The 17823-nt window shown below is 38.6% G+C and overlaps 1 protein-coding gene across 1 annotated transcript; it reads left to right on the plus strand.

Annotated features, from left to right (window-relative positions):
• Positions 1–1305: 1305 nt before the first annotated feature.
• On the plus strand, positions 1306–11918 carry LOC114663081 (uncharacterized). The gene is made up of 5 exons (XM_051935372.1): positions 1306–1468; positions 1856–2053; positions 5950–6627; positions 7014–7211; positions 11131–11918. The coding sequence occupies exons 1-5, from the start codon at positions 1306–1308 to the stop codon at positions 11916–11918; spliced, it is 2025 nt and encodes a 674-aa protein (XP_051791332.1).
• Positions 11919–17823: the final 5905 nt, after the last annotated feature.

Genomic DNA, 17823 nt, shown 5'->3' on the forward strand with positions numbered 1-17823 from the left:
CTGCCATATGTTTGCCGAGTTGGAACCTGTCGGTCAAATCTGGAGATCTTTTTGCTAACATTGCAAGAGACACCTCCTCTTCCTTCTACTTAACAACTACACTTATAATTGGTATCCACGAAAGGAACCCAGAGCTGAGACCATGTTCAACTCTCCTTTACACAGCTTCTTTCAGGTGTCTTAACTACTGTGGTTTTGAACAGGCTCTATTCAGATTCCATATTCCTGACTTCTTTCCTGAAGCAGGTCAGGCTCTTTTGGGGTTAAGAGTTGAACTAACTCTGAAGTGAAACATACACTAGTCCCTCCCAATACCCTCACAACATATTGAAGATCTCCAGATCTGTACAGCAAGTCCTCCATCTGTGTGAGCCAGTACATTACCACTTAGTGATCAACTCAGCACTCATATTTACGTGAAAAGCTAGAAATTATAGCCAGAGATCAGATTAAATGACCCAAACATCAATCACTGACATTAGGCCCAAGGTAATCATATTTAGAAAAATAAAGCAGACTAATAAGTAACAACATTGTCAAGGATGGAGCTGGTTAATTTTCTTGATCATATTTAAATGAAGCCCAATTTTAAAAATGTTTTATGATATCAGTTTTGCTGACTTGGTACATAGCACATCAAAATTTTTTATTCAACTGTGATCATCATCCTAAAATCTTAATTGTCAATTGTTTTATACTGTAGATAGTACCTTACCTTGTATAGGCAGAAATGAATGCAGAATTCCCATAGATGACAACTGTTATGTTTAAATTAATACTAAACAGCATGCCGAATTTTATTTTCTTTCAGGTGTAACCACCACCACAACAACATTAATTCCGACTACAATTACTTCAGCAGCTGCTACAACACCAACAAGTCAGTCACGTACAACAGAATCAACTTTCCCTTCTAGTTCATCATCTACATCTACAAAGTCTGCAGCCACACAAACTACAAGTAGTACCTCTGTCATATCATCTGCATCAAAATCAGACACAACAGTGTTTTCCTCCACATCAATACCTACTCTTAAAACTAATTCTGCACCCAGTCCCTCCTCACCCACACTCAGCACTAAAACTGACTCTGTACCAACCTCCTCTACATCAAAACCTGGTACTTCCACTGATTCTACACCCACTGCTTCAGTATCGACACTTAGCACTAAAACCGTCTCTCCATCAACTACTTCCACATCAAATCCTGCAGCTGTCACTGATTCCACAAGTACTGATTCCAAATTGACATTCAGCACTAAAAGTGATGTTACACAAACTGCCTCTGCATCATCATCTACCATTATGAGTACTTCCTCATCAATATCCAGTACTAAAACTGATTCTGCATCAGCTTCCTCCACATCACTGCCTACAATTGTTTCCTTTTCAACAAAACAGTCATCTGCGACGGACTCTTCAGCAACTGCTGCTACACTGGTGTCTAGCTCCAACACTGACCCCACAGGTATGGCATCCTCTTCAGATTATCTAGAATATACCATTAAATGTCCCCAGAACATGTCTCTTTGTAAGGATTTGATCATAATGGAAGTAGTTGTCTCCAGGCTATAATCACTGAGACAGATTACTTTTGTTTGCTTTGGCATAGAGATCATTGTTATTTTTTTCAAGCAGGTGGGCTCTATAGAGTTTCTGGGCAATGCTTTGAAAATATCTCATTAAACTATAAGAATCTATTTAAAAAATGACATAAGAAAGAGAAACTATTAAAGTACAGATGTGTGCTATTGTTATGCCAACTCAAATTTTTCATATTGGATTCTTTGTAAGAAGAAAGTTTGAGTGTAAAAATGTTAATTAATCAATTCTTGAACACTTTTTTGCATTTCAGGACCCAATGGGTGCAGTGCTACCAACAATCAATTCTGCAAAGACAAAAGTAATGGTCTCTATGAGTACACTGCCAATCCACATTATTTCATAGAGTGTTCTGAAGGAAGCTGCTTTTTAATGTCTTGTCCTGCACAACTGGTTTATTATGCAAGTAAAAGATATTGTGACTTTCCTGCTATCACTACTCCTAGTTCAGGTGGGTTTAAAGATACTTCTGATTCATTTACTTTTATGCATTGTACATTATTTCATAAAAGAGATAAAATAATTTTGTTGAGGTTAAGGAAATGTGTTGTTCAATAGCTAACAGAAATGGTCAGCCTGAAAAATAACAATTGTTTGGTGCTAAATGCTTTTTTTTTCCCATTATTAACGGCTTTTTCTCATAACAAGCACAAATCCATTACCTGAGGCATATTTTGGTTAAAAAGCAAGAAATTGTCTTTTTTTGCTTCTTTTGAATTTGATGTTCAACTATCAAACTGCTTTTCGGTTTTAGTGCCTCAGCACAGACTTTTCTTGGCTGGCTGAAGACTGTGATTCTTTGGTAATTAGAACACAAAATCTCTTGTCCCCTTTTAAAAATAGGGACCACTTCTCTGTTCTGTTACTTCTGAGTTACTGTTCTTGATTTCCACACAACATTAGAGAAGCACTTCAGCTAAAACACCACCATATTGTCAATGCTTTCCAGCATTTCCTGTTGTCTCTCATCAACCTCTGCGACTTTACCACCGTGGACATTTTTAATCACACTTGACTTCTACCATCCAACTTTACCCAGTTTCAACCACTGCTCCTAGTACTTTTTGCTCCTAAAAGAAGGACATATCCACTGGCTTCAGGAGTTCCTCAATTTTGCCCAGAATGGCATTAATGCCATCAAAAATAATTTTACATGACTGCACCAAACTCCTCTTACATATGGCACTTGGCTTGTCTACTGCCAAGGCTGCTACATTTTTTCCGTGTTGGAAGCTCTCAGTCCAGTGTGGAGAGCTTTCTGCTAATATTCCATGGGATGCCTCTTTCTTTAACATGACAAATACCCTTATAACTATTATCCACCAATGGATCCCATGGTTGAGACCATAATAAGCGCCATCAACCATATTGTTACAGCTTCTTTCAGGTGCCTTCACTACTGAGGTTTTGAACAGGGTCCATTCAAACTGTACAAGGCAAAATCATCTGGGGGTGACAGTTGAACTAAATCTGAACTGAGACAGTCAGTAGTCCCTCCCAACACCCTCACTGCTCATTGGGGATCTCCAGGGGCCTCATGCATAACGCCGTGCGTAGAATTCACACTATAACATGACGTAAGTACAAAAGTCGAAATGTGCTTACGCACAGAAAAATCCACATGCAGGAATATGTGCGTACGCAAACTTCCACATTCTTCCGCTACATAAATCCCGATCAGCGTGAAAAGTAACGCTCGTGCACGCGCTTCCTGTCCCTCCCTAACTCCTCCCAGAATTATGCCTCTTTGAATATGCAAAGCAATATAAATAGCCCTTAACCTCAGTGTTCTGTGAAAAGACAATGGGAAAAGCAAGAGGGAAAATGGGAGAATTTCAGCGAATACCAAGTGGAGGCAAGGAAAAATGTACTATTTGTTGGTTTAAACAGTGATATAAACAACAAAAGGAAGCTAATCGACTGACATAGCGTGTCGGAGAAACTCGAAAGCTCAAGTTAACAAAGTCGCACAGTGCCCGAAATAAAAAAGAAGTTGTCAGATATCAAAGTTGCCGTGAAAAGGTGAGATGTAGCCCACCATCTGAGTGTCATATGAAAGCTTATTAGGGTACAGAGAAAAAAAAAGGCACACATTGGGGAAAAAGCACGAAATGTCAACTTCAGTTTCGAAATTTCCATTTTAATTACGTAGTTTATTTTGTCATTAAAGTAGAACATTATAAACTTCACCTTAAAATCATTTAATTAACCAGGTTCTCAAATCATGTCGTAATTAAAGTAGCACGTTAAATGCTTTGTTTTGTATGTGTTCTTCTATGTGCTCTATGTGTGTGAATCACTACGTGCTTCTTAAACCGGCTTTCTCTTCTTCCGACAGGACACAGAATCCATTACATTTGTGATATTACAGCTCTCTGAATAACTAAAATACTGAGATGCATACGTGATATCATTTTCATGATGATAGGAGTTAAAGCACGTTATTAAACATGGGAACACGGTGGCGCAGTGATTGTGCGCAACCTTCGATGAAATAATTTATTGCAGCAGTACTCAGGGGCGGCTCTAGGCTCGTGGCGGCCCTGGGAAAAGAAAGAATCGGTGGCCCCTTTGCCCGCCAATGTCAATATCGTATCTTAAGCACTGCGGATGGCCACATCCGTTGCGGACACTGCATAGCTGACACAAGCGTTTAAGTTTTGCCGAAATTTGCCGCTGCATTTTTACCTGTGTCTTTATTTTCTCTTTCTGTTTTATATTCAATATATATTGGCGTGGTGGCCTTTGGGATTTGGCTGCCCTGTGCAGGTGCACAGTTTGCACATGCCTAAGGCCACCCCTGTAGTACTGTCTCTTTCAAACATACTTCCTTTTCTTTCTCCAAGTAACCGATCGCCACACAATCAGCTTTGTAATAGACGTTAAGCCATCTGTAAGTTTATAACGCCGATTCTTCAAAACTTTTAAGGAACATTGAAATATCTTCGTAGTACATGTTTAATTATTCTATCGTTCATGCCTGTCCCAGTGAAGCATACAGTGTTTTTATCTGTATAATACAATAAACATATTTTGCTGCATTTCATCTTAAAAATGGTATCATCATCATATGTAAATACACGCTTTATAAAGTGGCTCAGGTTGTGCAATATTATAACTGTAGTGCAAGTTTACAGTGAGGTGATTGTACTTATAAGTCCAAACAGTTCTACAAGGAGCAGTTGATGGACTGATTGAGTGCGTCTAGAGCTCTTGGGATGAAACTCTTTCTGAACCGTGAGGTCCGTATAAGAAAGGTTTGAAGCATTTGCCATGTGAGAAGCAGTTCAAATAGGAAGCATGGCTGAGGCAGCGTGTGCTTGATGCTGTATACCGATAATTCTCTTTCCGATCAGCTGCTCTGAGTGGTGCAGTATGAGTAATATGGAAAAAGATGATCTGCTGTGGCAACCCCTAATGGGAGCAGCTGAATGAAGGAGAAGAAGGTGCAGTGAGAGTAACAACGTTAAAGCAGTTATGGTATTTGGAATAGTTTGACCATTCCGTGGACCATTATATTGTTACTGGTTAATTACAATCAGATGCATTAAACTAATAAACAATATGCGGTTAATTTCAGTGTATTTATAAAGCTGTGTCAGGGACGTGAATCTGAAAAAGAATGAAAAACCACACAGGAACAGTAGCACTGCTTTGACGCTGGGTGCCGCCAGTCTACAAAACTGAGCGGAGAAATTGCGTACGCCAGGGTATGAGGTACTGTGGAAATGTGTGTGGCTTTACGCCAAGTTTAGGTTTTATACATCACAATTTGAACGTGGAAATGTTCTTACGCAACATTTCTGTGCGTACGCACCGTTTATACATGAGGCCCCAGGTCTGTAGAACAAGTCCTCCATCTGTCTGAGCCAGCACTCTGCCAAGTAGTGTTCAGTTTGCAGCTCAGCACTCATATTTACTTGCATAACCTGAATATATAGCCACACATCAGGTTAGATGACTACATCAATCAATAACCTTTGGCCCAAGGCACTCTGGAATCAAGCACTCTTATGAGCAAACTTGTGATTATGTTTATAAAAGTAAAGGAGACTGATAGTACCAACATTATTAAGGGGATGGTTTGTTACTTCTCTTTATAAAATTTAATTGAACCCCATTTCTAAAAATGTGTTATTATTGGTGTATGATGTCAGATTTGCTAACCTGGTGCTTAGTATATCACAATTTTTAAGTGAACTGCAATCATCATCCTAAGATCTTAATAATCAGTTGTTTTATAGAGAAAACCTTACATTGTGTAGGCAGAAGTGATTGTAGATTAAGATTATAACTGTTATGATTAAATTAATAGTAAACAGCATGCCAAATGTTATTTTCTTTCAGATGTAACCACCACCACAACTGTAATTCCCACTACAATAACTTTGGCAGCTGCTACATCACCAACAAGTACTGCATCATTTTCTTCAACATCTCATACTTTTCCAACAAGTCAGTCACCTACAACAGAATCAGCCTTCCCATCTAGTTCATCATCTACAACTACAACTACAAGTAGTACCTCTGTCATATCATCTGCATCAAAATCAGACACGACAGTGTTTTCCTCCACATCAGTACCTACTCTTAACACTAATTCTGCACCCACTGCCTCCTCACCAACAATCAGCACTAAAACTGACTCTGTACCAACCTCCTCTACATCAAATCCTGGTACTTCCACTGATTCTACAGCCACTGCTTCAGTATCGACACTTAGCATTAAAACCGTCTCTACATCAACTACTTCCAAATCAAACCCTGCAGCTGTCACTGATTCCACAAGTACTGATTCCAAATTGACATTCAGCACTAAAAGTGATGTTACACAAACTGCCTCTGCATCATCATCTACCATTATGAGTGCTTCCTCATCAATATCCAGTACTAAAACTGATTCTGCATCAACTTCCTCCACATCACTGCCTACAATTGTTTCCCTTTCAACAAAACAGTCATCTGCCACGGACTCTTCAGCAACTGCTGCTACACTGGTGTCTAGCTCCAACACTGACCCCACAGGTATGGCATCCTCTTCAGATTATCTAGAATATACCATTAAATGTCCCCAGAACATGTCTCTTTGTAAGGATTTGATCATAATGGAAGTAGTTGTCTCCAGGCTATAATCACTGAGACAGATTACTTTTGTTTGCTTTGGCACAGAGATCATTGTTATTTTTTTCAAGCAGGTGGGCCCTATAGAGTTTCTAGGCAATGCTTTGAAAATATCTCATTAAACTATAAGAATCTCTTTAAAAAATGACATAAGAAAGAGAAACTATTAAAGTACAGATGTGTTCTATTGTTATGCCAACTCAAACTTTTCATATTGGATTCTTTGTAAGAAGAAAATTTGAGTGTAAAAATGTTAATTAATCAATTCTTGAACACTTTTTGCATTTCAGGACCCAATGGGTGCAGTGCTACCAACAATCAATTCTGCAAAGACAAAAGTAATGGTCTCTATGAGTACACCGCCAATCCACATTATTTCATAGAGTGTTCTGAAGGAAGCTGCTTTTTAATGTCTTGTCCTGCACAACTGGTTTATTATGCAAGTAAAGGATATTGTGACTTTCCTGCTATCACTACTCCTAGTTCAGGTGGGTTTAAAGATACTTCTGATTCATTTACTTTTATGCATTGTACATTATTTCATAAAAGAGATAAAATAATTTTGTTGAGGTTAAGGAAATGTGTTGTTCAATAGCTAACAGAAATGGTCAACCTGAAAAATAAGAATTGTTTAGTGCTACATGCTTTTTTTTCCCATTATTAACGGCTCTTTCTCATAACAAGCAGCAATCCATTACCTGAGGCATATTTTGGTTAAAAAGCAAGAAATTATCTTTTTTTGCTTCTTTTGAATTTGATGTTCAACTATCAAACTGCTTTTCGGTTTTAGTGCCTCAGCACAGACTTTTCTTGGCAGGCTGAAGACTGTGATTCTTTGGTAATTAGAACACAAAATATCTTGTCCCCCTTTTAAAAATAGGGACCACTACTCTGTTCTGTTACTTCTGTTACTTCTGAGTTACTGTTCTTGATTTCCACACAACAGCACTTCAGCTAAAACACCACCATATTGTCAATGCTTTCCAGCATTTCCTGTTGTCTCTCATCAACCCCTGCGACTTTACCACCGTGGACATTTTTAATCACAGTTGTGACTTCTACCATCCAACTTTACCCAGTTTCAACCACTGCTCCTAGTACTTTTTGCTCCTAAAAGAAGGACATATCCACTGGCTTCAGGAGTTCCTCAATTTTGCCCAGAATGGCATTAATGCCATCAAAAATAATTTTACATGACTGCACCAAACTCCTCTTACATATGGCACTTGGCTTGTCTACTGCCACGGCTACTACATTTTTTCCGTGTTGGAAGCTCTCAGTCCAGTGTGGAGAGCTTTCTGCTAAAATTCCATGGGATGCCTCTTTCTTTAACATGACAAATACCCTTATAACTATTATCCACCAATGGATCCCATGGTTGAGACCATAATAAGCGCCATCAACCATATTGTTACAGCTTCTTTCAGGTGCCTTCACTACTGAGGTTTTGAACAGGGTCCATTCAAACTGTACAAGGCAAGATCATCTGGGGGTGACAGTTGAACTAAATCTGAACTGAGACAGTCAGTAGTCCCTCCCAACACCCTCACTGCTCATTGGGGATCTCCAGGGGCCTCATGCATAACGCCGTGCGTAGAATTCGCACTATAACATGACGTAAGTACAAAAGTCGAAATGTGCTTACGCACAGAAAAATCCACATGCAGGAATATGTGCGTACGCAAACTTCCACATTCTTCCGCTACATAAATCCCGATCAGCGTGAAAAGTAACGCTCATGCATGCGCCTGCTGTCCCGCCCCAGCTCCTCCCAGAATTATGCCTCTTTGAATATGCAAAGCAATATAAATAGCCCTTAAGCTCAGTGTTCTGTGAAAAGACAATGGGAAAAGCAAGAGGGAAAACGGAAGAATTTCAGCGAATACCAAGTGGAGGCAAGGAAAAACGTACTATTTGTTGGTTTAAACAGTGATATAAACAACAAAAGGAAGCTAATCGACTGACATAGCATGTCGGAGAAACTCGAAAGCTCAAGTTCACAAAGTCACACAGTGCCCGAAATAAAAAAGAAGTTGTCAGATATCAAAGTTGCCGTGAAAAGGTGAGACGTAGCCCACCATCTGAGTGTCATATGAAAGCTTATTAGGGTACAGAGAAAAAAAAAGGCACACATTGGGGAAAAAGCATGAAATGTCAACTTCAGTCTCGAAATTTCCACTTTAATTATGTAGTTTATTTTGTCATTAAAGCAGAACATCATAAACTTCATCTTAAAATCATTTAATTAACCAGTTTCTCAAATCACATCGTAATTAAAGTAGCACATTAGATGCTTTGTTTTGTATGTGTTCTATGTGTGTGAATCACTACGTGCTTCTTAAACCGGCTTTCTCTTCCTCTGACAGGACACAGAATCCATTACATTTGTGATATTACAGCTCTCTGAATAACTAAAATACTGAGATGTATACGTGATATCATTTTCATGATGATAGGAGTTAAAGCACGTTATTAAACATGGGAACACGGTGGCGCAGTGATTGTGCGCGACCTTCGATGAAATAATTTATTGCAGCAGTACTCAGGGGCGGCTCTAGGCTCGTGGCGGCCCTGGGCAGAGAAAGAACCGGTGGCCCCTTTGCCCGCCAATGTCAATATCGTATCTTAAGCACGGCGGATGGCCACATCCGTTGCGGACACTGCATAGCTGCCTCATGCTCATGACACAAGCGTTTAACTTTTGCCAAAATTTGCCGCTGCGTTTTTAGCTGTGTCTTTATTTTCTCTTTCTGTTTTATATTCAATATATATTGGCGTGGTGGCCTTTGGGATTTGGCTGCCCTGTGCAGGTGCACAGTTTGCACATGCCTAAGGCCGCCCCTGCAGTACTGTCTCTTTCAAACGTACTAACCTCCAATTCCTGTCCTTCCTTTTCTTTCTCCAAATAACCGATCACCACACAATCAGCTTTGTAATAGACGTTAAGCCATCTGTAAGCTTATAATGCCGATTCTTCAAATCTTTTAAGGAACATTGAAATATCTTCGTAGTACATGTTTAATTATTCTATCGTTCATGCCTGTCCCAGTGAAGCATACAGTGTTTTTATCTGTATAATACAATAAACATATTTTGCTGCATTTCATCTTAAAAATGATATCATCATCATATGTAAATACACGCTTTATAAAGTGGCTCAGGTTGTGCAATATTATAACTGTAGTGCAAGTTTACAGTGAGGTGATTGTACTTATAAGTCCAAACAGTTCTACAAGGAGCAGTTGATGGACTGATTGAGTGCGTCTAGAGCTCTTGGGATGAAACTCTTTCTGAACCGTGAGGTCCGTATAAGAAAGGTTTGAAGCATTTGCCATGTGAGAAGCAGTTCAAATAGGAAGCATGGCTGAAGCAGCATGTGCTTGATGCTGTATACCGATAATTCTCTTTCCGATCAGCTGCTCTGAGTGGTGCAGTACAAGTAATATGGAAAAAGATGATCTGCTGTGGCAACCCCTAACGAGAGCAGCTGAATGAAGAAGAAGAAGGTGTAGTGAGAGTAACAACGTTAAAGCAGTTATGGTATTTGGAATAGTTTGACCATTCTGTGGACCATTATATTGTTACTGGTTAATTACAATCAGATGCATTAAACTAATAAACAATATGTGGTTAATTTCAGTGTATTTATAAAGCCGTGTCAGGGACGTGGATCTGAAAAAGAATGATAAACCACACAGGAACAGTAGCACTGCTTTGACGCTGGGTGCCGCCAGTCTACAAAACTGAGCGGAGAAATTGCGTACAACAGGGTATGAGGTACCATGGAAATGTGTGTGGCTTTACGCCAAGTTTAGGTTTTATACATCGCGATTTGAATGTGGAAATGTTCTTACGCAACATTTCTGTGCATACGCACCATTTATACATGAGGCCCCAGGTCTGTAGAACAAGTCCTCCATCTGTCTGAGCCAGCACTCAGACAAGTAGTGTTTAGTTTGCAGCTCAGCACTCATATTTACTTGCATAACCTGAATATATAGCCACACATCAGGTTAGATGACTACATCAATCAATAACCTTTGGCCCAAGGCACTCTGGAATCAAGCACTCTTATGAGCAAACTTGTGATTATGTTTATAAAAGTAAAGGAGACTGATAGTACCAACATTATTAAGGGGATGGTTTGTTACTTCTCTTTATAAAATTTAATTGAACCCCATTTCTAAAAATGTGTTATTATTGCTGTATGATGTCAGATTTGCTAACCTGGTGCTTAGTATATCACAATTTTTAAGTGAACTGCAATCATCATCCTAAGCTCTTAATAATCAGTTGTTTTATAGAGAAAACCTTACATTGTGTAGGCAGAAGTGATTGTAGATTAAGATTATAACTGTTATGATTAAATTAATAGTAAACAGCATGCCAAATGTTATTTTCTTTCAGATGTAACCACCACCACAACAACTGTAATTCCCACTACAATAACTTTGGCAGCTGCTACATCACCAACAAGTACTGCATCATTTTCTTCAACATCTCATACTTTTCCAACAAGTCAGTCACCTACAACAGAATCAGCCTTCCCATCTAGTTCATCATCTACAACTACAACTACAAGTAGTACCTCTGTCATATCATCTGCATCAAAATCAGACACAACAGTGTTTTCCTCCACATCAGTACCTACTCTTAACACTAATTCTGCACCCACTGCCTCCTCACCAACAATCAGCACTAAAACTGACTCTGTACCAACCTCCTCTACATCAAAACCTGGTACTTCCACTGATTCTACAGCCACTGCTTCAGTATCGGCACTTAGCATTAAAACCATCTCTACATCAACTACTTCCAAATCAAACCCTGCAGCTGTCACTGATTCCACAAGTACTGATTCCAAATTGACATTCAGCACTAAAAGTGATGTTTCACAAGCTGTCTCTGCATCATCATCTACCATTATGAGTGCTTCCTCATCAATATCCAGCACTAAAAGTGATTCTGCATCAACTTCCTCCACATCACTGCCTATAATTGTTTCCTTTTCAACAAAACAGTCATCTGGAATGGATTCTTCAGCAACTGCTGATACACTGGTGTCTAGCTCCAACACTGACTCCATAGGTATGGCATCATCTTCAGATTATCTAGAATATACCATTAAATGTCCCCAGAACATGTCTCTTTGTAAGGATTTGATCATAATGGAAGTAGTTGTCTCCAGGCTATAATCACTGAGACAGATTACTTTTGTTTGCTTTGGCATAGAGATCATTGTTATTTTTTTTCAAGCAGGTGGGCCCTATAGAGTTTCTGGGCAATGCATTAAAAATATCTCATTAAACTATAAGAATCTCTTTAAAATATGACATAAGAAAGAGAAACTGTTAAATTACAGATGTATGCTATTGTTATGCCAACTCAAACTTTTCATATTGGATTCTTTGTAAGAAGAAAGTTTGAGTGTAAAAATGTTAATCAATTCTTAAACACTTTTTGCATTTCAGGACCCAATGGGTGCAGTGCTACCAACAATCAATTCTGCAAAGACCAAAGTAATGGTCTTTATGTGTACACTGCCAATCCACATTATTTCATAGAGTGTTCTGAAGGAAGCTGATTTTTAACGTCTTGTCCTGTTGAAATGTTTAGTTCAATAGCTAACATAAATTGTTATCTTGAAAAATAAGAATTGTTTGGTGCTAATTGTTTTTTAATTACATCTGTAAAGGCTGTTTCTCATAATAAACAGCAATCCTTTACCTGAGGCATATTTTTGTAAGAAAGCAAGAAATTATCTGTTTTTTAGTTGCTTTTGAATTTGATGTTCAACTATCAAAGTGCTTTTCTGTTCCAGTGCCTCAGCTCAGCAGAGGCTTTTCTTGGCAGGCTGAGGACGGTGATTCTTAGGTAATTAGAACACAAAAGTCTCTTGTCCCCTTCTTAAAAATAGGGACCACTACTCTGTTCTGTTACTTCCGAGTTACTGTCTGATTTCCACACAACATTAGAGAAGCACTTCAGCTAAAACACCTCCACAGTGTAAGTGCTTTTAACCATTTCCTGTTGTCTCTTATCAACCCTTGCTGCTTTACCACTGTGGAGTTTTTTTTTTGTAATCATTAATCATTCCATACAAATGGATCAATTTTTATAAAAAAAAAAAAAAAGGATTGAAAACAAATCCACCCCCACCCCTGAGAAAGAGAGCATGGCCAACAGACTAAAACTTAAAAATAGTAAAAAATAAATAAATTGAAGAGTTTAATAGGCGGATACAGATAAATGGAGAAGAAAAAGAAATACGGAGAGAATCTACTTCTTCAGTGCTTTAAGAGCTTATTCTAAAATATTAATTAGATCCTGCCAGGTTTTGAAGAAGTTCTGCACAGATCCTCTAAGTGAGAATTTGATTTTTTCCAATTTCAAATAATATAAAACATCAGTTACCCACTGACTAAAAAGAGGAGAGTTAGGATTCTTCCAGTTTAACAAAATAAGTCTGCATGCCAATAGTGTAGTGAAGGCAATCACAGTTTGTTTGTCCTTCTCCACTTTTAGCCCATCTGGAAGAACACCAAATACAGCTCTTAGTGGATTAGGAGGGATTGGGACACCAAGACTGTCTGAAAGGAACTTAAAATTTTTTGTCCAGAATGATGTTAATTTGGTGCAGGCCCAGAACATGTGACCCAGTGAGACTGGAACTTGATTGCAGCGTTCACAGATTGAATCTTGCCCTGGAAACATTTTGGACAATTTCAAGCGAGACAGATGTGCTCGATATATAATTTTGAGCTGAATAATTGTATGTTTTGTGCATATGGAGCTTGAAAGAATTCTCTGCATTGCTACCTTCCACTCCTTTTCTGATATGTTGAGTGAGAGATCCTTTTTCCATTGTCCTCTTGGATCTTTGAAAGGGAGGGACTGTAAAACATTTTAATATATTGCAGAAATGCTGGCAGAGTCCTTGAGACTGAGCAATATTTTTTCCAGCATAGAGGAAGGTGGGAGATGGGGAAAATCGGGCAGGATTTGTTTGACAAAGTTTCTAATTTGAAGATAGTGAAATAAAATGTGTTGCTGGAAAATTAAATTTGGAATGTAATTGTTCACAGGATGCAAAGATGTTGTCTATATAAAGATCTCTAAGCAATTTAATCCCAAATGTTGTCTAGATATTAAAAACTGCATATGTTTGCGAAGGTTGAAAAAGGTGGTTCTCGTGCAGAGGTGCTACAGATAAAAGATTTTCCATCTTAAAATGCTTTCTACATTGGTTCCATATTCTGAGTGAGTGAAGCACAATTGGGTTATTAGCATATTGGCGATAACTTGCATTTATGGGGGCACAAAGTAGGGAATATAGAGAAGTACTGCAAGATTTTATTTCTATTGCTGACCAAGCATGTGTATGTTCACCTATTTGTGTCCAGGTTTTTATAGCTTGTATGTTTGCTGCCCAGTAGTAAAACTGAAAGTTAGGTAGAGTCATGCCACCTTCTGTCTTAGGTCTTTGTAGGGTTGCTCTTTGGATACGTGGATGTTTTAGGTTCCAAATAAATGAGGTTATTGTTGAATCTAATTGCTTAAAGAATGATTTATTGATGTATATTGGAATGTTTTGATATTAAAAAGAGAAGCTTAGGAAGGATATTCATCTTAACAACATTAATTCTTCCAGCTAAAGTGAGGTGGAGGGTTGACCATCTATGCAAGTGTTACTTGATTTTTTCCATACAGACGGCAAAATTTTGTTGATAAAGAGATTTATGTTTACTTGTGTATATACTTACCCCTAGGTATTTAAACTGATTTGCAATAATAAAATGGAAGGTGTCCAATCTAATATGGTATGCTTGAGAATTCACTGGAAACAGCACACTTTTATTCAAAATATTTCTGAGACCAGAGATCTTTTGAAATTCTCTAAGTGCTGTTAGGACTGCAGGCACAGTATTTTGTGGGCCTGATATATACAAAACCATAACATCTGCATATAGAGAAATTTTCTGTTCCAGTTGTTCTCTGATAATCCCCTTTATCTGATAAGCATTTTGACAGTGAACTGCCAGTGGTTCAATGGTGATTGCAAATAGCAGTGGTGACAAGGGGAATCTTTGTCTGGTACCACGTTCTAGTTTAAAGTACTCTGACAAAATGTTGTTAATACATATGGAAGCTTCTGGATTGGTATACAGTAGTTTGATCCATGCACAAATATTCGGGCCAAACCCAAATTATTCTAATGTAGTGAAAAGGTAGTTCCATTCAATCATATCAAATGCTTTTTCTGCATCCAACGATAATAATATCTCTGGGGTGTTTGTCTTTGCAGGTGAATATATTACATTGAACAGGCATTGGAGATTGGAAGCTAAGTGTTGGCCTTTAATAAATCCAGTTTGATCTTGTGATATTACCAAAGGCAGCACTTTCTCCATCCTTGTTGCTAGGACTTTGGAGAGTACCTTAACATCATTATTCAGAAGTGAAATTTGTCTATATGATGCACATTATGATAAGTCCTTGTTTTGTTTTGGAAAGACAGTGATTAATACTTGGCGAAAACTTTGAGGTAGAATTTGATTGTTTCTAGCTTCTGTAAATGTTGCTAATAATAGGAGAGCTAGCTGAGTGGAGAATTTCTTATAAAATTCGACAGGGTAGCCATCAGGGCCTGCTGCTTTCCCGCTCTGAAGTGACTTTATAGCATCTAGTAATTCTGATAGTGGCAGAGGTTTATCCAATTCCTCTGCAATAAAAGTATCTATTTGTGGTATCTGTAATGTATCCAGAAATGTATTAGATTGTGTGTTGTCTTCTTTGAACTCAGTAGAATATAAGGATTTATAGTAGTCTCTAAATGTGTGCATTATATTTTTATGCTCAATGAGTTTATCTCTGTTCGTGTTGGTGATTGCTGGGATTGTATTGTGAACTTCTTGCTTGTGGATTTGTTGAGCTAAGAGCTTATTAGCTTTCTCTCCATGTTCATAGTAATGATGTCTTGATTTAAAAATGATTTGTTCAGTTTCTTTAGAGGTTGAGCTCTGAATGCCTTTTCCTATGAAGAGCCTCGCTTGGACACCTGGCATGTTCTTAATCGATCCTAGTAATTTCGCTGGTTAGCTCTGATACCTTCTTGGTTTCTAATTTATTTCTGTGGGAAAGATATGAAATGATCTGTCCTCTTAAGAAGGTCTTTAGAGTTTCCCAGAGTATTCCTGCAGAGATCTCTGAGGATGTATTTGTCTCTAGGAAGAAACTAATTTGTTTTGATATAAATTCTGTACATTTCTCATCTGCTAATAGAACTGGGTTAAGATGCCATCTGCGAGATGAGTATGAGGGGCAAAATGATTTTAGCTCTAAGATCAGAGGGGCATGGTCAGAAATAACAATAGTGTTGTACTTGCAAGATTTAATCGCAGGCAAGAAATTATTATCTATAAAGAAATAATCAATTATTGAGTAGCAATGATGCACTGGTGAGTAGAAGGAATATGTTCTTGAGTTTGGGTTTAGAAACCTCCAGGGGTCTAATAAGTTGTGGTCAGTAAAAATTGTGTAATTGTCTTTGCAGTGTTAGATGTCATCCCCCCTGTGACAGGAGACCTATCTAAGAGTGGATTTAAAACACAATTAAAGTCTCCAGCCGTTATAATTTTATAAGTATTCACATTGGGAATAGATGCAAATACATTTTGCATGAATTCCCTATCATCGACATTGGGTGCATAAACATTTATCAAAATCACTTTACAGTTAAATAAGTTGCCCTTGACAATCACATATCTCCCTTCAGGATCAGATACTACATCTGGTGCTACAAATGAGACCATTCTATGTATAAGAATTCCTACACCATTTTAGCATTTAGACCTGTTTTAGCATTTAGACCTGTTAGGTGAGAAAATACTTTCTTTCTCTTTAATTCATGATTCAGGCCTTTAACATTCCAGCTCACAAAGTTAACTGTCCCATCGTGGAGACATCCATCCATCCATTTTCAAACCCGCTGAATCCAAACACAGGGTCACGGGGGTCTGCTGGAGCCAATCCCAGCCAACACAGGGCACAAGGCAGGGAACCAATCCTGGGCAGGGTGCCAACCCACCGCAGGACACACACAAACACACCCAGCACACACTAGGGCCAAGTTAGAATCACCAATCCACCTAACCTGCATGTCTTTGGACTGTGGGAGGAAACCGGAGCGCCCAGAGGAAACCCACGCAGACACGGGGAGAACATGCAAACTCCACGCAGGGAGGACCCGGGAAGCGAACCCGGGTCTCCTAACTGCGAGGCAGCAGCACTACCACTGTGCCACCGTGCCGCCCTCGTGGAGACATTGATTCTGAATTTTTGATGTCATTTTGTAGTCTTAACCGGAAGTTATTATTGCCATGCAGCCTATTGTTACATTGGAAGTTATAATTGTAAGGATTTAAAGGATAGATTAGATATAGCCTGCTCTCCCCCCCCCCCCCCCCCCTATCTCCCACCCCCCATTTTGCTTCCCCACGTGAGGCTGGACCCCACTTCACAAAGTCCCAGTCCTCTGACATACCTAGAGACAGAGCACGTCCAAAACAAAACAAACCCCCCAGCAGCGGCATTTAAAGATTAAAAAGTAGAGATATCTATTGCCAATAAAGTCTAAATACTATAAGCATAAAATATAATCATCAACAGTCTTCAAATATTAAGACAGTAAACCCAGGGAATGGTGTTAAAAAGTGGCCCTGGATAAGCATAGTAAACCATAAAGCAATAATAACAATAACAATAAACCAAGGGTATGATGTTAAACAGTCTCCTTTAGAATAGTTAAAAAAAAAAAACAAACAAAAAAAAGAACTACTTTAATTTCTTCCACACATACGCGTGTAATAATAATTTATACATAAACAAAAAGTGGCAGAGAAGAAAAAGGACGTATAATTATTGTATCCGTATCATTGCAAGCAGATCAGCCAGCAGGTAATATGCTCTTGCCATACCATGACACCATGATACTTTCATATTTCAAAAAAGCATCGGAATCAGCTTCCTTAACTCCTTTTCTGCTTCCTCCTCGGAGGAAAAGATGTGATATTTGTCTTGAATATCCACTTTCAGTTTGGC

The sequence above is a fragment of the Erpetoichthys calabaricus genome, chromosome 12, assembly GCF_900747795.2.
Source record: "Erpetoichthys calabaricus chromosome 12, fErpCal1.3, whole genome shotgun sequence".
Lineage (NCBI taxonomy): Eukaryota > Metazoa > Chordata > Cladistia > Polypteriformes > Polypteridae > Erpetoichthys > Erpetoichthys calabaricus.